This window comes from Pygocentrus nattereri, chromosome 9 (genome assembly GCF_015220715.1).
Source record: "Pygocentrus nattereri isolate fPygNat1 chromosome 9, fPygNat1.pri, whole genome shotgun sequence".
In the NCBI taxonomy this organism is placed as follows: domain Eukaryota; kingdom Metazoa; phylum Chordata; class Actinopteri; order Characiformes; family Serrasalmidae; genus Pygocentrus; species Pygocentrus nattereri.
Window position 1 is genome coordinate 385,875 of NC_051219.1, and position 20,685 is coordinate 406,559.

At 44.4% G+C, this 20,685-nt stretch overlaps 1 protein-coding gene and 1 long non-coding RNA gene across 2 annotated transcripts in view; one reads left to right on the forward strand and one right to left on the reverse strand.

Annotated features, from left to right (window-relative positions):
- Positions 1-1,080: 1,080 nt before the first annotated feature.
- LOC108414509 (FH2 domain-containing protein 1-like) lies at positions 1,081-19,558 on the reverse strand. Its single transcript, XM_017687372.2, has 12 exons — positions 19,403-19,558; positions 14,401-14,816; positions 10,446-10,507; positions 9,849-9,951; positions 9,469-9,554; positions 9,292-9,392; positions 8,926-8,996; positions 8,710-8,817; positions 8,516-8,586; positions 6,611-6,728; positions 6,370-6,534; positions 1,081-4,303 (listed from the first exon to the last, which is right to left on the reverse strand). The coding sequence occupies exons 1-12, from the start codon at positions 19,425-19,427 to the stop codon at positions 2,468-2,470; spliced, it is 3,162 nt and encodes a 1,053-aa protein (XP_017542861.1). The 5' UTR covers positions 19,428-19,558; the 3' UTR covers positions 1,081-2,467.
- A 599-nt stretch (positions 19,559-20,157) lies between these two features.
- Positions 20,158-20,685, forward strand: part of LOC119264024 — a 23,134-nt gene continuing 22,606 nt past the window's right edge. Inside the window, exon 1 of the long non-coding RNA XR_005130725.1 lies at positions 20,158-20,251. This is a non-coding gene — a long non-coding RNA (uncharacterized LOC119264024). The remainder of the gene's footprint in view (positions 20,252-20,685) is intronic.

The following is a 20,685-nucleotide window of genomic DNA, read 5'->3' on the forward strand; positions in this document are numbered from 1 at the left end:
TACACAAAGCTGTTAGGGGGGGGATGTGGAGAGGGTTGTACATTTGACCTTTGGGGTAAGAAGTCCCACCAGACACGGGACGAAAGCCCCCTTTAGCAAGAAATGCATCCAGTCAGATTTTCACCATGAAGACGTGAAGATCACTGGAGTTTCACTGAATAGTTGGCATTAGCAGTACATGCTAGCTACAGTGATTAATATCTTATTGTTTGCATATGAGACAGATTATTATGTCTAATAATCCCTTACATTGAGCGATTCAATTCTGAACACTACTGCTTTACATAAATAGTTATTAATATTGTTGTAATAATAATAATAATAATAATAATAATAATAATAATAATACCCATCCATCCCATCCATTTTCTAAGCCGCTTCTCCGTCAGGGTCGCGGGGGGAGCTGGAGCCTATCCCAGCAGTCTTCGGGCGGAAATAATAATAATACATTTAGGCAATATTAATACATACAATAATCACAATAAATACTTATTTAATTAACAGAACCTTGACATTTCCAGCATTTCTAGTTTCCCATAGTGGAATGAAATCATTAGTAGTCATTATGAATAAACTGAGAAATCTACAATTCCTTTTTAAAATGTGATGGTTTTAGTATCGGGTGGCACGGTGGCGAGGTGGGTGGCGCTGGCGCCTCACAGCAAGCAGGGACTGGATTTGATTCCCCCGGCCGGGTGACCAGGGTCCTCTCTGTGTGGAGTTTGCATGTTCTCCCCGTGTCTGCGTGGGTTCTCTCGTTCCTCTGGGTTCTCCGGTTTCCCCCCACAGTCCTAAGACATGCAGTCAGGCCAGTTGGACATGGTAAACTGCCCCTAGGTGTGAGTGAATGTGTCTGTCCGTCTGTCTGCCCTGCAACAGACTGGCGACCTGTCCAGGGTTAGGGTTAGCCTTCCGCCTGATGACCACTGGGATAGGCTCCAGCACCCCCCACGACCCAGAAGGAGAAGCGGCTTAGAAGATGTGTGTGTCTGTGTGTGTGTGTGTGTGTGTTTAGTATTGTTCCTAAACAACACAACTTCTGAAAAATGCAAAAGCAGGAATGATTTGACAAATAAATGATTCATTCTGTCATATTTAATAAATACACATATACAATAACGAGTTGACAAATTGATGCAAGAATCACCAGGGGGGGGACTTTACCACCAGATAGAGGGGCATCTTGTCCCAGTAGAGCAGCATGGTGCTCCTTTTGAGATGTTCTTTGGTGTGTTTTAGAAACAGAACTGACTGCTGTTACAGTGTGAATTATCATCCTATACATAATAACCTAAATGATAAAACTTATAATTTAGGTTCACGGTGTTCTGAAGGGGGTCCCCCGTTCTCCCTTACTTCAGATTAAATCAAACAAGGGAGTGTAATAGAGCCACAAGAAAAGAGCGGCATGTTCAGCTGACAGGTTAAAACGGTGTCCATGCATTCAATCCAAATTTAAACAAGAACAGAGTGCCCAGCCTTGACTGATAGAAAATATAAGTGGGGCCAGGTGCTCAAATACATGGGTTTGACCTGCTGTATGAAAATTACACGATGTTCTTAATTGTAGGTTTGCTAAATATTTGTTTATGAATAAGACAGAAAAGCAACTCTTTTGTAAATATACACCAGTGGTTCTCGAACTGGTCCTCAGGTACCCCCACACGGTCTGGATTTTTGTGCCAACCTAACTTGCAACACATGGCAGCTTGTAGTCACCGTGGGGCCAGTGACGTTTTAGCAGGAATCAGCCTGCAACCACTAACAGCACCCTTCACCTCCATGTTGGTGTTACCTGCTGATGCACTGTTATCTGCCTACATGGTCTTTAGGTTGGTGATTAAACAACTTACTGCTGGTACTTACTGCTCTGTGTCCTCTTGATTTATGACTTGCTTACACTTGTTCGTGTCTTAAAAACTTAAGTCAGCAGTTAAGAAGTGCATGACTTGATGTTATAATTATTTTAAACCTGACTAACTTTGTTTTGAAACAACTTTTGTGGGGACGAGGATGAGGGCTTGGCAAAAGATGAATGACAGTTCGCCATGATCGGTGAGAGTCAGGTTCCCAGTGGCGACCCTGCCATGTGTAGCCATCAGAGATCTATTTATGCAGGATCAGAGCGACATTTTAGAAAGATTTTCTGCCCAAAACACTATTAAGGACAGAACGTCTTAAGTCTCAGTGTCAAAGACAAAACTGGACATTTCAATAAGTGTAGGAAACATGTCTCCAGCATGCTTAGCATAAGTCATGCCTATGCTGCCTAATGCCATAATTTACCAAACATTAGTTTAGTGTTACTGAATTCATTTACAGTACAGCTATGTTTTATAGACCTGTATAACCTGAGAAGCTACTTGGTAATAATTATTCAGATGGGCCCACTAAGTGGCTTGGGCATCTGGACAGGCACCCATCAAACCCATGGAATAATCTTGTCCTGACCTGTATAAGCTCGTCCTTATCTCCAGGCAGGTCTGTGGGGCTTGTCCTGAGAGTCTCGGCAAAAGGCTGATTTATCAAAGGGACTAACAATGTTCTTATTGACATGGCCAACAGAAGGTGCAGAAGGTGCAGAAGGTGTCAGCCGAACACTTTTGGCTCTAGTGGGCATGCTCGGTGAGATCACTTTACTTGCTGAGGTCACACCACTTTGTGCCAGTCTGAGGGATGTTGTGTGATTCAGTGAAGGTCGTTTTGATGTGGTTTCTATGGTACCATGCTTGACAGGAACGTTGCCAGGGGTGACAGGAGCACTGCGAGTTGTGGAGGCCACAGTGCCCTGAGCGAAGTGGGGGGCATGGTTGTGGGTGGAGTTTTGTTGGGTGGGTGGAGCTACATTGCCCCCAGCCTGAGCGAGAGCGCGCAGTGTGGAGCGACACATCTTCTCCTCTGGTGGAGATTTCTGCTGAACCACGGCCTTCTTCACAGATGACCTCTGCATGGATGACCTCTTCTCAGACAGCCTCTGCACAGATGACCTCTGCTCAGATGACTGTACAGATGACATCTGCATGGATGCCTTTTTCATGGATGACTTCTGCATGGATGACCTCTTCTCAGACAGCCTCTGCACAGATGACCTCTGCTCAGATGACTGTACAGATGACCTCTGCTCAGATAACTGTACAGATGACCTCTGCTCAGATGATTGTACAGATGACCTCTGCTCAGATGATTGTACAGATGACCTCTGCTCAGATGACCTCCGCACAGGTGTCCTTTGAGCTGGTGGGGTGCTGGAGGGGACATGGACTGCCGAGGCCCTGGAGGCCTGTGGGTTTCGGCTGAGAGGAATGACCTTCCTCATGCTCTGAGTCTCAGAGGGGGTGAGAGTCCGCACAGGATGAAGAGGACGGGTCTTAGTGGATGCTGAAGGCTTAGAAGAAGAGGATTTTGGGAGGACTACAGCTGGTTTGGAGGAGGACATTGTTTTAGGTGCTCGTCCGGACGTTTTGCTAGGTAACCTTCTATCTTCTGGACTTACAGACTGACTCAGTGGTTTCTGTTCTCCTTCAGTGCTGGTGGTGATGTAAGATCCAGGTGCCACCTTGCTAGATTCTAATGATAACTGATGTGTGGGTTTAGATTCTGATGTCTGATTGGTGGACTCCATGGAATCACTCATTGAATTTATTGCTGGTTGGTCAGTGTGGAATGCAGTAGGTGAGGCAGGGGAAGAGTTGCTGCATGCTGAGTTGTGTTCTTCCTCATCTGGCTTCTCTGATTCTTTGGGCCTGACATCCATCTCTGACCCAGCTGCAGTACCTGAGGGTTTTTCAACAGGGTTCTGGGGCTCCTCACAGCCTCCCCTGCTCTCAATTTCAGGATTCACCCCATTCTCTGTCACACTAAGGCTGGCCTGGTTGGGTTCCTGGAAGTCATGTTCTTGAATGGGGGTGTTGCCATGGTGACGATCAGGTAAGGGATCAAAGCTGAATGCTTGCAGAGCCGGCACCAGTGTGTGTGTTTCCACTTGAATAGTCATCTCTGGAGAATGCGGGACAGTGTGTATGTCTGACCCAGAATGGTCAGTGTCGCCATCACTGAGCTGTTGCCGGGAGCGACGGAGGCTCCCAAACTGCCCCAGAGGACTCTGGGGGCTGATGGGATGGGGCCTGAGAAGACCCAAAAGCCCTTCTCTCTTCAGAGCTGCCTGCATGTCAGTCTCACTTCTGCACCGAGAGCCAAACACTCCACCTAGTTTATCAAGCCCTGCCCATGAACGGCGCTTAACCTCCAGATCCTTTACATGCTTCAGCCGAGACTCCGCCCTCATTTCACGCTCCACATTTTCCTAAAGAGAGATGTTGTGGTTAAGGTTCATAGTGCTATGGACCAGGATATTGGATTTGACCTGCCAGAAAGTTACTCTAACTCCACCCCAAACATTTCTATACTATATATACAGTGAGGAAAATAAGTATTTGAACACCCTCCAACTTTGCAAGTTCTCCCACTTAGAAATCATGGAGGGGTCTGAAATTTTCATCTTAGGTGCATGTCCACTGTGAAAGACATAACAATGTATGATTTTTTAATAATTTATTTGTGTGTTACTGCTGCAAATAAGTATTTGAACACCTGTCAATCAGCAAAAATTCTGGCCCTCAAAGAGGCCCTGTTAGTCCACCTCTAAAAAGTCCACCTCCACTCCACTTATTATTCTAAATTAGAAGCACCTGTTTGAGGTCATTAGCTGCATAAAGACACCTGTCCACCCCACACAATCAGTAAGACTCCAACTACTAACATGGCTGAGACCAAAGAGCTGTCCAAAGACACCAGAGAAAATTGTAGACCTCCACAAGGCTAGAAAGGGCTACGGAGCAATTGCCAAGCAGCTTGGTGAAAAAAAACTGTTGGAGCAATTATGAGAAAATGGAAGAAGCTAAACATGACTGTCAGTCTTCCTCGGACTGGGGCTCCATGCATGATGTCACCTCGTGGCATATCAATGATCCTGAGAAAGGTGAGGAATCAGCCCTGACCTACACGGGAGGAGCTGGTCAATGACCTGAGAGCTGGCACCACTGTTTCCAAGGTTACTGTGGGTAATACACTAAGACGTCATAGTTTAAAGTCATGCATGGCACGGAAGGTTCCCCTGCTTAAATCAGCACACGTCCAGGCCCGTCTTAAGTTTGCCCATGACCATTTGGATGATCCAGAGGAGTCATGGGAGAAAGTTCTGTGGTCAGATGAGATCAAAATAGAACTTTTTGGTCTTAATTCCACTCGCCGTGTTTGGAGGACGAAGAATGATGAGTACCATGCCAAAAACACCATCCCTACTGTGAAGCATGGGGGTGGAAGCATCATGCTTTGGAGGTGTTTTTCTGCACATGGGACAGGACGACTGCACTGTATTAAGGAGAGGATGACTGGGGCCATGTACTGCGAGATTTTGGGGAACAACCTCCTTCCCTCAGTTAGAGCATTGAAGCTGGGTCATGGCTGGGTCTTCCAACATGACAATGACCCAAAGCACACAGCCAGGATAACCAAGGAGTGGCTCCGTAAGAAGCATATCAAGGTTCTGGAGTGGCCTAGCCAGTCTCCAGACCTAAACCCTATAGAAAATCTTTGGAGGGAGCTCAAAGTCCATGTTTCTCAGCGACAGCCCAGAAACCTGGCCGATCTGGAGAAGATCTGTGTGGAGGAATGGGCCAAAATCCCTGCTGCAGTGCAAACCTGGTGAAAAACTACAGGAAATGTTTGACCTCTGTAACTGCAAACAAAGGCTACTGTACCAAATATTAACATTGATTTTCACAGGTGTTCAAATACTTATTTGCAGCAGTAACACACAAATAAATTATTAAAAAATCATACATTGTGATTTACGGATTATTTTTTTTTAAATTATGTCTCTCACAGTGGACGTGCACCTACGATGAAAATTTCAGACCCCTCCGTGATTTCTAAGTGGGAGAACTTGCAAAGTCGGAGGTTAGGGTTAGGGTTATTTTCCTCACTGTAATTTAGAACAAACTTCTTAAGATAGAAAATGATTCTTTTCTTTGGTTAGAAATTAGGAAACAGGGGTTAGGAAATTAGGGGTTAAGTAAACAGGGATGGGGTTAGGAATTAAGGGATAAGAGTTGGGATTAGAAGCGGAAGATGATGGATGGATGGATGGATGGATGGATGGATGGATGGATGGATGGATGAGGTTGGGATTAGGGGATGAGGGTTAAGACGTAGGGGACTGGGGTTGACAATTAGGAGTTGGGGTGAGGGGATGGGTAAGAGGAGGTCACAGCTCACAACATGCTCTTATACCTGAATCATCAGAGGAAGTTCACACAAAGAACAACATTGTGTCAAGCGATAAACAAGTGTGTGTTACAGTGTGTTCACCTGTACAGCTTTTCTGAACTTGGAGCAGAAGTGTTGGAAAATGTTAAAACACTCATCCAGTTTGAAAGTTTCTTTGTCTTCACAGAAAAAATCAATCATATTGTCTCCTTCCCTCTGCAGCTCAGCCCTGCTCTTATTAACTTCGGTAACAGTGACAGCAGCACTCTGCAACAGACACACATACACATCCATAAAAACACAGATACACACACTGAACACACACATGCACACACACACACACCTGCAAGAATGTGTGGAGTTGCTGTAGAAGGTCAACATCGCTCTGAATATCATCTTCTATGTAGCTGATTCTTCTGCTCAGATTCCCCAGCTCCTCATCCAAACTCTCCACATTCACTCTATGCCAAGGGGATGGAGATGCATGTATAGACGGTAAATTAGCTGTCAGTCGTGACATGATTAGTATGATTGACACAGATTTTAATGCCTGATAAGATCTGACTGCTATAATAACCTCAGAAAGATTGTCTGGGGTGAGGACGGGTTCACTGACATTTCAAGATAAAGTTGAACCCCCTTCCCAACTTTTCATTGTTTGTGTCCATTGTTTGCCTCTAAAGAGAGCTTACAACCCATCACCCTTGTGGTTCAGCTCAGGTCACCGAGAGTTGTATGTCGTAACTCAGTGCAATCCTTTGCTCCCCCTTTGTTGGTTAACAAGGAACACCACTGAGTGATCCCATGCACTCCCACGTGGATAACAGGGACTCCACTTTGAGTAATCCACCTATGTCTCCAGGGTTTAGCTGTCTACCATTGATATGTAGCTATGAAGTCAGAGTGTGGATGTCTTTACCTTTTTCCTGTGGACTATGTGTCATGGGGATCTTTACCTGTGATTAGGGACCTCTATTTGTACTCAGGAAGCCTGTGATTGAGTGCCTCTATTTGTACCCAGGAAGCCCGTGACTGAGTGCCTCTATTTGTATCCAGGAATCCTGTGATTGGGCGCCTCTATTTGTACCCAGAAAGCCTGTGATTGGGTGCCTCTATTTGTACCAGGAAGCATGTGATTGGGGGCCTCTATTTGTACCCAGGTAGCCTGTGATTGGGTGCCTCTATTTGTACCCAGAAAGCCTGTGATTGGGTGCCTCTATTTGTACTCAGGAAGCCTGTGATTGGGTGCCTGATTGGGTGCCTTTATTTGTACCCAGGAAGCCTGTGATTGGGTGCCTGATTGGGTGCCTTTATTTGTACTCAGGAAGCCTGTGATTTGGTGCCTGATTGGGTGCCTTTATTTGTACCCAGGAAGCCTGTGATTGGGGGCCTCTATTTGTACCCAGAAAGCCTGTGATTGGGTGCCTCTATTTGTACTCAGGAAGCCTGTGATTGGGTGCCTCTATTTGTACCCAGGAAGCATGTGATTGGGTGCCTCTATTTGTACTCAGGAAGCCTGTGATTGGGTGCCTGATTGGGTGCCTTTAATTGTACCCAGGAAGCATGTGATTGGGTGCCTCTATTTGTACTCAGGAAGCCTGTGATTGGATGCCTGATTGGGTGCCTTTAATTGTACCCAGGAAGCCTGTGATTGGGTGCCTGATTGGGTGCCTTTATTTGTACCCAGGAAACCTGTGATTGGGTGTCTCTATTTGTACCCAGGAAGCCTGTGATTGGGTGTCTCTATTTGTACCCAGGAAGCCTGTGATTGGGTGTCTCTCTTTGTACCCAGGAAGCCTGTGATTGGGTGCCTCTATTTGTACCCAGGAAGCCTGTGACTGGGTGCCTCTATTTGTACTCATGAAGCCTGTGACTGGGTGTCTCTCTTTGTACCCAGGAAGCCTGTGACTGGGTGCCTCTATTTGTACCCAGGAAGCCTGTGATTGGGTGCCTCTATTTGTACCCAGGAAGCCTGTGACTGGGTGCCTCTATTTGTACCCAGGAAGCCTGTGATTGGGTGTCTCTCTTTGTACCCAGCAAGCCTGTGACTGGGTGTCTCTATTTGTACTCATGAAGCCTATGATTGGGGGTTTCTATCTGCTCCCGTGAAGCCTATGATTGGGGGTTTCTATCTGCTCCCATGAAGCCTGTGATTGGGGGTTTCTATCTGCTCCCATGAAGCCTGTGATTGGGGGTTTCTATCTGCTCCCATGAAGCCTATTGATTATTGCTTAGTGGTTGTTCTTACCGTGCTGCATTTTCAATACGCAGGAGCCTTTCAGGAAACATTAACAGCTGGTCATCTTTCTTTTGAGCCTCCTGAGGACACACACACAAGATAAGTCACATTCTAAAAATAATCACTTACTCATATTGATGTAGCGTTACCAACCCCATCCTATTCACACGCCTAACAAGCTCTTCACAAACAGCTTCACTCACCAAAGCAACAAAGTGCAGCAGGTTCATTCCTGGCTTGTTGGCTTTGGTGTCAGCCAAAGAGAGAAGAGAAGACAGTTTAAACCCTACAGCATTCGCTCCATAACCACCCTGAGAGGGAGAGATAGAGAGTTTAAACCCTATAGCATTTGCGCTATAACCACTCAGAGAGTCAGAAAGAGAAAGAGGGAGAGAGAGAGAGAGACAAAGACCGCTTACTGCATTCATGATGTTTCCTGCTTCCAGAACCAAGTGCAGAATGGAATGAAGGTCCACACAGCTCAGCAACTCTACAACATTCAACATTAGTCCTACAGTTACAGTGACCTACAGGCTTTATTTTACTTTTTAACTCTGAATTGACATCCAAGGGAAGTCGGTTACATGTTAACTACAGTCATCACATGATGACATTGTGTCAAATCAAACTAAAGGCCTGAATAAAGTGATGAAGATGAGGAGTGTGATGTTTGATGGAATTCATTATGTATAACAGACCATGTGAGAAATATAAGACCATAACTGAGAAAATTCAAACAAGCTGGTGAAACAGAAAGAGGGATATTATAAGCAACTGTTGACCACCTCTGGTGGCAGAGCGAAGGGTGGAAATGTCTTTCCTCAGAGATGAGGAGAGAAGATCAAACTCTTCCTTCAGCAGCATTGACTCTATGCGTACTTTAAACCTGCACACAGACACAGAGTGATACACTTATAGTATAAAGACTAAGATTTCCCAGATGGGCATGGGTATGTGTATACCTGGGTAAGGCAGTGAGCTGGTACATGAAGGAGTCGGCCATGGCCAGCTGTGATGGATCTCCTCTGAACGCCTGCAGCTTCTCTACCTGTCGGTCCAACAGGACATGCATTTACCAACAGCTCAAACTACTGTTTGTTGATGTACTTAAATTCACAACAAAAACTGAAAGCGACCAATCAAAGGAACTAGGTAAAGGTGTTTATTGGACTTTCAATAGGGTAATAATTTCAGTCAGCATTAGAAAAAAAGATAACAGAAGTCATCGCCACTATTTCAACAACACAGCCTTGAAATACAGCATAAATATAGCATAGTGTGAGCAGGACAGCCACTGTGGAGCTTTCAAAGGGTCCAGAGTTAGATAGTAAGAGCGTCTCACCTCGTCAGACTCTGGCAGAAGCTTGAGCAGCTCTCTGAGAGGCTCGGGCCCAAATGCATTGCTGTTGCCATGGAGAATATCTTCTATGATGGATTGGTTGGATCTGAGGACAAAAACACAGATAAACTACACTGTTAGAAATGAAGGTTCTGCGCAGGCACATTTTTCATCCATCGAGGTACAAACAATGCAATTCTTCACTAAGTAGGGGGTCTAATTTTTCAGAGTTGATCCAGAACTGAAGCCCAATTGTTTTTAGCTTTTTCTCATATAATATTGCATCTATTCCCCAAACTGATAAACAAAGGCATGATCTGTGCTCAGTGAGCTGTGCTTTATTCATTAAACCAGGGGATGGTATGAGAATATGGACTTTAATTACGTGTAGTTAGGAACTAAAGGGAAAAAATGAATATCATTTACATAGTTAGGTAATATAAACCAGCACATGGCCAAAAATGTACAAAGCTGAAACCAGACTGAAAGTTTAGCACTAATTATTTAAAACAGCAAAAGTTTCATTCAAATACCCCCAAATACACACGTTCCTGACTTTACTTACTCCAAATACACACGTTCCTGACTTTATGGACTTACTTCTTAAAGTGTTTGAGGAAAATGGCCACATTCATGCTTCTCTTAGAATCCAGGATGGTAATCTGAAAGAAAGAAAGAAAAAAAAAGTTTCTGATCTGCAGACAGACAGACAGACACACACACACACACACACACACACACACACACACACACACACACACACACACACACACACAGTGAAGCCGTCCTGTTTTAACCAGCATTCCAACCTGATTCTCTCAGCGAACTGGAACGACTAAACCTGCTGCTGTGAGCTGAAACTAAGGCTGTGTTCACACTTGGTAGGTTTGCTTTGATTCTAAGAAACCCAGATGTCATTGTTCCATATAACTCATCAGGATAAGAAAGAACACTGCCATTAGAACCCATTAGAACATGTGCACATTTATCGTTTCTTCATTATGAGCTCTGAACTGGTAATGGTGAAACTGATGTACATGTAAAAAAAAACACATCAATTATATATTAACTGTCACACCTCCCTCTGTTCCTACTGTCTATGCCTTCCAGCCTCCTTTACCCAGATCCCCGTTCCTGTTCGCATGACCACGAACCCCCTCTCGCATGACTCTCCAACATTCTGCTTCACCTGACTACTGGTCACTCTCACTTGCTCTTTGTTACGGTTACTTGTAGTCTATAAGCTGTGGAGATCAGTGTTTACCCTCATCTAATGCTCTGAATTCAGTTCACGAAGGCTTTTTAGCTTAGCTCAGTGAGAAGCCTTGTATTCACAGCCATGCTGAGCCCTTCGTCCTGTCTGCTTGCCATTTCATGTATGATCCTTGCTTTTGTTTTCTTCAACCTTGTCCCGTCGGTATTGCTGATTTAACCCGGTTTGTGTTTTTTGGACTCTCCTCAGGGTTGCTGTTTGGGTGTATTACATTTTGACCTGACTTTGATTTCAGATACTCCCTTTGTTAATAAAGCCTTTTCTTCTAAGTGAGGTCTGCAAGTATCTGAATTCTGTCTCAGCCTGACATGACATTTTGCAGAAAAGCAGCAAGCCACTCCAGGTCTTGTGTGATCTCAGCCCATTTATCGTTATGGGAAAACCACCGTTATGAACTGCCCTCACTGCTTTAGAGCCACATTTTCCTTAGAATGACACACATAAAGCATGACGTACCAGTTTAGCCAGAACAGCGTGGCTGAGAACTTCAGATGTTGTAATTATTAAAAAATGTCTTCAATTTTACAGCAATCCTTTCAAACCATATGATTTTTGTTTACTTCAGGTTTGTCAAACTGGACACCAAAGAGCTGTGGAGATTAGTGTTTACTCTCATCTAATGCTCTTAATTCAGTTCACAAAGGCTTTGCTGCTTGGCTGATGAGCTGAATCAGGTGTGTTTAATGAAGCTGTGAGCTGAAGTCTGCAGAGCTTTGGCCCACGAGGACAGAAGCCTGAAACTTTGTTTACATCTTTTGGTTCAATGTTATTTTGAGCCTTAAATGATTCAGAAGTCTATGTAGACTAGATTTTGAGTCTATTTAGCCTAGTTTTGCTTAGACAATTTAAAGTTAGCCACATGTTGTTGAGAAATCACTCAGCACTCTTCTTTTCTATTGAAGTCTCAATGGTTTAAGTGTTTGGGTTAGTGTAGTGGGTATATAGTGGGTAACACCACTACCTTTTATGGTGTAGACTGGGGTTCAATCCCCCACCAGGACAGCACCCTACACTAGACCAATAAGAGTCCTTGGGCAAGACTCCTGACACTGCCTTTGCCTACCTGTGTAAAATGATCAGACTGTAAGTCGCTCTGGATAAGAGCGTCTGCCAAATGCCGTAAATGCTAATCAAATCTCTTTATGACAGGTGATCAACTTTCGGCAATCGCATTAATAAGATGAGAATGGGTCACCGTGGTGCCTGCAGTGGTCTAAAGTTAAAAAGGTTTTTCGCTCAGGTACAGTTGTCCATCCATCCATCATCGTTGACCACTAGTCCAGACAGGGTCGCGGTAGCAGTTGGGAGAGCAGAGAATCCCAGATGACCCTGTCCCCCGCAACTTCCTACAGCTCATTCCCGGGGACCCCAAGACGCTCCCAGGCCAACTTGGAGACATAATCCCTCCAGCGGGTCCTAGGGCGACCCCGGGGTCTTGTAGGCCGTGCCTGGAACACCCCCCGGGAGGCGTCCAGGGGGCATCCCGATCAGATGCACAAACCACCTCAGCTGGCTCCTCTCAATGTGGAGGAGTAGCAGCTCTACTCTGAGCTCCTCCCGGATGACCGAGCTCCTCACTCTATCGCAGAGCGTGTAGACCACCACCCGACGAAGAAAGCTCATTTCCGCCGCTTGTATTCACGATCTCGTTCTTTTGGTCATTACCTACAGCTCATGACCATAGGTGAGGGTTGGGATGTAGATCGACCGGTAAACAGAGAGCTTTGCCTTTTGGTTCAACTCCTCTTCACCACTACAGTCCGGTACAGTGACCGCATTATTGCTGCCGCCTGTCCCAGCCTGCGGCCGATCTCACCATCCCTCTTCCCGTCACTCGTGAACAAGACCCCAAGATACTTAAACTCCTCCACCTCGGGCAGGTCTTTTCCCCTTACCTGGAGTGGGCATGTCATCCTTTTCCAGGCCAAGACCATGGACTCAGACTTGGAGGTGCTGATCTGCATACCAACCGCTTCACACTCAGCTGCAAACCGCTCCAGCAAGTGCTGGAGGCATCCATGTGATTCCACCAAAAGAACAACATCATCTGCAAATAGCAGAGACGCCACCCTCCGTCCTCCACGCATTATGCCCTCCTGACCCCGGCTACGCCCTGACACTCTGTCCATGAATATCACAAACAAGAGTGGAGACAGAGCACAACCCTGGCGGAGTCCAACGCTAACCCTGAAAGAGTCTGACTTAATGCCAAGTATACAGACACAGCTCTCATTCTGGGAGTACAGAGATCGAATGGCCCGGAGTAGTAGCCCCAGCACCCAATACTCCCGGAGGACCTCCCACAAGATATCTCGAGGAACCCGGTCGTAAGCCTTCTTCAAGTCCACAAAACACATGTAGACTGGGTTGGCAAACTCCCATGCCCCCTCAACAATCTGTGAGAGGGTGAAAAGCTGATCCATTATTCCACGGCTGGGACGGAATCCACATTGTTTTTCCTCAATCTGAGGTTCAACTATCGGTCGAAGTCTCCTTTCCAGCACCTTTGCATAGACTTTCCCAGGGAGGCTGAGCAGTATGATAACCCGACAGTTGGCACACACCCTCCGGTCCCCCTTTTTAAAAAAAGGTACCGTTGTTATTTAGTTATTTAATTGTTATTTAGTTGTTATTAGTGCAATACTGATTTTATGCAACTCTTATTTTATTATTATTCTTAATTTGTTGTAAACAGTCTAGAGATTTAACTTGAATTTTTATTATTTATAATGTTTAAAATGTATATACTGTTTCCCGTTTCTATTACTGAGTGCCTTGCTTCTATTCCTCTGCTGCTGCTGTAATACTGTGAATTTCCCCGCTGTGGGACTGATAAAGGATTATCTTATCTTATTTACTGGTAGGTGCTCCTGAATCCTCAAATGAGATGAACTCAAAGACTCAAACCCTTTCAGTAAAATGCAGGAATAGGAATGTGTGTAGTTAGAGAGTTTTCCACACAGATTGATAGAGAGGTATTCTTGTCTTATATGGACTTGTTTTATGTTTGGAAGCCAGCAGGAAGGTGCACTGCCTCCATCAGCCTTGTGTCGGTGTAGTTGAGCACAGCCAGAGAGCTGCAGTACGCATGCAGCCTTCCTTTAAACAGCTTCAACAGGTTAGTTCATGGCATGACCCAAAGCACTTGACATACTCATCCTTACCTCTCCTGTGTTTTTCACATGTTTGGTTGCAAGTTTGATTAGGGTAGTAATTGGAATGAATCTGATCTAACGGGAGTCATGGGGTAAGAATTATACGACTGCACTGAAATGCACCCACCTCCTTTTTGGATTCCTGTACAGAGCCGTGTGACTGGCTGCTCCTCCTGCTGGTCGTCGTGGGTGGTCGTGTATTATCATGCTGTCCAAACAGTTCCTCAATGGTCTTTACATCAATGTGGAACATGCGTTTCCCAGCAGCCCTGCCGAGCGTCCACAGGTTGGGCTCTCCATGCTGATGGATGCGCTCCTCAGGAATGGGCTTCCAGTAGAAACTCCGTACCCTCCGCCTCCGCTGACCTGAGCCTGGCAGGGGAGGTGGGGGAGGAGGCACATCTTGGGCAGGGGCACTGATGGGGTTGTGTTCAGGGACTGAGGGAGGAGGGGCCATTAGAACGGAAGCGGCCCCACCTTCCTCCTCCCGGTTCTGCTTCTCATCAGCCTGTGAGATGAAGCTCATCACATCACAGGGTGGGACTGCATAAGAGAAAAAAAACGACCAAATCAGAAAATGAATGACACCAAAGCAGCCACAGTGTGGTCACATGACCTTCTGACCTCAGTCCCCAAAACAACCTGCAGAGCAGCCGAATGCAGCCACACAAGACAGGGGGTCCTGCCAGAAGAACACACTCAGAAGAACAGCTTCAAAGCAACTTGGCAAAGATTTAAGACGTCTCTGAAATCTCCTATAGACGTTCACTCACATTGCACTCTGGATAAAATTATATGTCATCATCATATATGTTATCATTAAAATTATATGTTATATGTATTATCATCAAAAAGATTAAGTTTCGAAGACAAAGTAATAGAGAACAAACTTGATGCTGCTGGATTCTTAGTGTTTTAATTATAATTATATGACTCATTACACATGAGAGACATTAGCTAAGGCAGCTAACCATAAACCTGCCCAATAAAACAGTTTGGCAGGTCAACTTAAAACAATAACTACATGATGGTAACAAGTAACTGTACTGATTTTATTAAATTCAAACAAATTCTTTGTAAAATGTTAGTTTTGATGAACGAACCAATGTTGTACGTCCATTCAAATCTTTAAAAAAAACTTCAAATCAACTTGAACAAAACTTGAAAATCTGAAAAAAGCATTGCATAAAAATTCATAACTGATGAATCTGCAGGAATTCAAATTCACAGTAAGTGATCTGTTACTGTCCTCCTTCCAGTGTTGCCTACAAAATGTTGTTGAGGTCAGGGCAGGGCAGGGGTCAGGGGAACACTGTCTGTTTGACTTCTGTTTCTAAATGTAAACAGCGAATGTTCAGTCCTTATATGGAGTCCTGCAAGGCTCTGTTCTAGGGCCATCAATGAATAAACCATTAGTGTCCGTTGCAGTGCTGATGACGCAGGGTGTGCGTATCAGCTGATGTAGATAAGACTCCAAGGTCAAGAACTGTGTAAAGGATATTGACCACTGGATGCTGAATAACTTTCCCTTACTAAATCGGTCTAAATAGAAGAGCACCAGGAGTATCTGTATCTGTTAAAAACTGTAACGCCACGAGTTATGAATTAAATAATATATTAAATGCCTGCTTGGAGTTCACATCACATCCACACTGCTTTAAATACTGAAAAGACACAGAGAGTGATGTGGTGATGCACAGACTGTTGTTGTTGTCTGTGTGTGTTGGCAAAACAAAGTTTTCCTTTAAGTTTCATTGGACAAGAGTTCATTATGGGAAGCATTTAAAAAGCAGTGCACATTATTGACAGCTGGTGGTTTAAACCTGGTTGTGAACAGCAGCTATAAATCCACTTTTTCTAAGGGATATTAAAGTTAAAATCTTTAACTATTAGTAATTGAGAAGTAAGTACTTTGTTTTAAAATCCGTAAAGGGAATTACTGACAGAAACACGATGCCAGGCTGGAATGTTAGTGCCACACTTTAGAAGCTCTCGGAAGTTTACACCTGGGGTTTACAGCAAATCCTCCTTAATGCAGAACAGAACTGTCCAGATGCTCACAGGCAGAGTCAGAAAAAGAGGCTTTACTGGTGAAAACGTGACCCGAACTCATCAGAAAACAGGCGTGGATTAAATCTAAGACAATCCAAAAAGACAGTCACAACAAAACTGACTAACAAGCTCAAAAAGGGAAAAGGCAAAATGTACCAACTAAAGTCTGAGCTTTATATACTAACTACTCTATGCCATGTGGAAAAACAAGCCAGGTGCCAAACGTTAGTATTCTGATGAAAGAGACCGACAATTGGCTGTGGATGGTCACGTGATCTCCAAGGGAGTTCTGGGAGTTGGAGTTCACTAGCTGATCAGGTCCAGGGGCATGCATTACCCAAACTTCTGAATGTGATTCACATATAACTTCTACATGTTCTCTCATAGACAGGCTTTGACCTTCATTAATGAAAATTAGGCCCAAAACCACGGAAACCTGAGCAGTTTCACTTGTTTTGAATCCGTTTCCAGCACCGGAACTAGGATTAAACTTTTAGTGAGGTCTTTTTGTCTCAGTGGTGGGTGAAGGGGTTAAATGCTCACTTGTCCTCGTTGTTCTGGCTGCCCTGACAAAGTGCACACAGAAAAAACAACCATGTACGACTGAACTGCAATTTCCTGTTCAGCTCTAGTGTCTGTGTCTGGAATTTGCTACAGCCCTGGTTCCTCCACCATCTTCTCCTCTGTTAACCTATGGGCTGATGGACTTCTTCAAGGGTGGCTGACTGCTGTCCTGGAGGGTCAGTGTCCAGCATCTTCTCCTCTGTTAACCTATGGGCTGATGGACTTCTTCAAGGGTGGCTGACTGCTGTCCTGGAGGGTCAGTGTCCAGCATCTTCTCCTCTGTTAACCTATGGGCTGATGGACTTCTTCAAGGGTGGCTGACTGCTGTCCTGGAGGGTCAGTGTCCAGCATCTTTTCCTCTGTTAACCTATGGGCTGATGGACTTCTTCAAGGGTGGCCGATTACTGTCCTGGAGGGTCAGTGTCCAGCACAGTGTGGCGATTGGGTACATCACCCAACTGTGGTGGACATCAGCTCCCTGGACCCTCAGACTGCTGTACCCATCTGTAATATGCTAACTGTCCTCGCTAACAGATTCTTCTTCAAGCTCCTGGTTTTTAAAAGATTAAATTTCGAACATGAAATGAAACATCATTCACGCCCACACAAAGCAAATATTTACCCTGCACCTGCATAATGACCCCACCTTCACCCTGAACAATACAGCACAGCACACCCTTATACTACCACATGAACACGCGCTCCTTCAACCTAGCATAATCTACAGCCAGGACTGGGATTAGATTCAGAATAAAGTAATCTCCAGCTGGAACTGGGATGAGATACAACCTTTAAATTCAGAATACATAATCCACAACCAGGACTGGGATTAGATTCCAAACTGGGATTAGATAGTATCCTTAAACTCAGAATACATTCATCTACAGCTGGAACTGGGATTAGATACTATCCTTAAACTCAGAATAAATTCATCTACAGCTGGAACTGGGATTAGATAGTATCCTTAAACTCGGAATAAATTCATCTACAGCTGGAACTGGGATTAGATATTATCCTTAAACTCGGAATAAATTCATCTACAGCTGGAACTGGGATTAGATAGTATCCTTAAACTCGGAATAAATTCATCTACAGCTGGAACTGGGATTAGATAGTATCCTTAAACTCAGAATAAATTCATCTACAGCTGGAACTGGGATTAGATAGTATCCTTAAACTCAGAATAAATTCATCTACAGCTGGAACTGGGATTAGATAGTATCCTTAAACTCGGAATAAATTCATCTACAGCTGGAACTGGGATTAGATAGTATCCTTAAACTCGGAATAAATTCATCTACAGCTGAAACTGGGATTAGATAGTATCCTTAAACTCTGAATAAATTCATCTGCAGCTGGAACTGGGATTAGATAGTATCCTTAAACTCGGAATAAATTCATCTGCAGCTGGAATTGGGATTAGATAGTATCCTTAAACTCGGAATAAATTCATCTACAGCTGGAACTGGGATTAGATAGTATCTTTAAACTCAGAATAAATTCATCTACAGCTGGAACTGGGATTAGATAGTATCCTTAAACTCAGAATAAATTAATCTTCAGCTGGAACTGGGATTAGATAGTATCCTTAAACTCAGAATAAATTCATCTGCAGCTGGAACTGGGATTAGATAGTATCCTTAAACTCGGAATAAATTAATCTACAGCTGGAACTGGGATTAGATAGTATCCTTAAACTCAGAATAAATTCATCTACAGCTGGAATTAGCTGCAATTAGCTGCAAACCTAACCCCAGAATAAAATAATCTACAGTCAGTACTGAGATTAACTACCTGCCCTAACTGCAGATTAAATAATCTAGAGCCAGGATTATCTTTAGCTTTAGTGATTTGATATAAATGGCAGATCCACTCAGCACTGACTGTTTCGACATACGTTAAATAAACGACGTGTGTTATTCCAGCAGAATGTGGCGTTTAGTCCGTTTTAATCTGTGGAGCTCAGCTGCAGTAAAGGGTTATTGCTACAGGCTTAGATGATATTCTGGTGCATAAATAGAAGGATAACCAGAAATAGAGCATGAGCTTCTTCATTAATCCTGTCCATGAAGATCCAGATCAGAATCATGAAATTAATGAAATTTTAAAGTGAGCGTGAGGATGATGGACATTAGTACTTAGTAGCTGGTCATTGGACAGCGTCCAGGTCTGTGTCTTTGGCGTTACTGTTCGCAAGGGACGTTAAAGAGGCCTAAAGACATTCTCAAGCAAAAGTAGTGCTGCTTCTGTGAAATGACAAGTCTTTCTGAAAAAATCTGATAGAAAATTATTTAAAACATGAGCAGTTTTAAAGTTTTAAAAGTGTTAAAAAAGCCACTGAAGTACTGAGCAACTTCGAGAAGAGCAGCAGGAGTTCTTAGAACATCCAGTGTCTATCAGCAGAGCTGGATTCTGTTAGACTCTAATCTAATCAAAAACTCTTCAAACCACAGAAAGAAAGATGGAGCAGAAAGCAGGACTATCAGACCAGAGCATGAACAGAGAGAACTCACCTTCTTCTGGATCTCCAGCTTTCATCTCCACACACTCACACTCTGTCCTCACAGAACACCACACAGTGTGTGTGTGTGTGTGTGTGTGTGTGTGTGTGTGAGAACAGTTCACGCCCACGACTAGAGGTGGATAATCCAGGCCCAAAAAGTAAAAACCCTCCCCAGGATTTTGTTCCAGCTGCCGGAACACCTCTGTTGCTGGTTTGGGCAAATTAGAGAAGTCAAGCAGTTGGAACGAAATCCTGGGGAGGGATTTGACTTTTTGGACCTGGATTACCCAACGTCACGTCATCAGCGACGTAGGACTGACCCCCTCACTGACCGCCTCTGTTCATTCACACATAACGATAAACATCTCAATTAAAACACCGTCACCTCCTCCTCCTTGCCGCGCTCAACTTCACTGTCTGATACACGCCTGTTTACAGTTTCTACCTTCTGTAAACCCTCCGGCCAGGTTGTGATCTGACCGCTGGCTGTGATCTGACTGCTGGCTGTGATCTGACCGCTGGCTGTGATCTGACCGCTCGCTCTCGCTCTCCCTTTGCATTTACTGAACTCTCTATAAAAGTCTTCATAACGCTGCTGGATGAAGTAAACGTGGCCGGTTCTTCTCAGCAACCGCTGATCTTTCCTCCCCGTGAGCTCGTGTGTGGTTTACACTGATAACGACTCAGTCAGTTGGCCACACCCTGCTTCTGTCAACTGTTTGTTTCCTTGGAAACCGAGTCATAATATGATCTCTGCCCCTTTGGTCCTGCAGCTCAGGAGGCCAGCCGAGGCTGTCGGGTGACCCCCCTGCACCGTGAAGACGGCTGGACGAAGAGGAAAGATGAGGCAGGATTGTGTGTGAGTGTTTAGGGCTCAGCGTAATTTTAACATGATCCTTATTTTAATATTATTTGATTATATTTATAATAATAATATTATATTTAATATTATTTTAATATATTTGATGTGATGATGTCATTCACAGCGGTGGAAAACTGTGAAAAGTGAAAGTGTGGGTGCGAAAACTTTAGCACTGCTTTTCCCGCCGTTTATTCATCAATTCTTTCATAATTCGCATCGTTTGTGTTATTGCGCCTAAGAGATTGATATATGTAAATGAGCTGTGTTCTGATTAGCTGTCCTGTTTTGTGACTCATTAAGAAGCAGTCTGGCTTGAAACACTTATTAATTCAATGTGAACAGGCGGGGCTAAACTGCTGTAGCTGAACAGGTGGGGCTAAACCGCTGTAGCAGAACAGGCGGGGCTAAACCGCTGTAGCTGAACAGGCGGG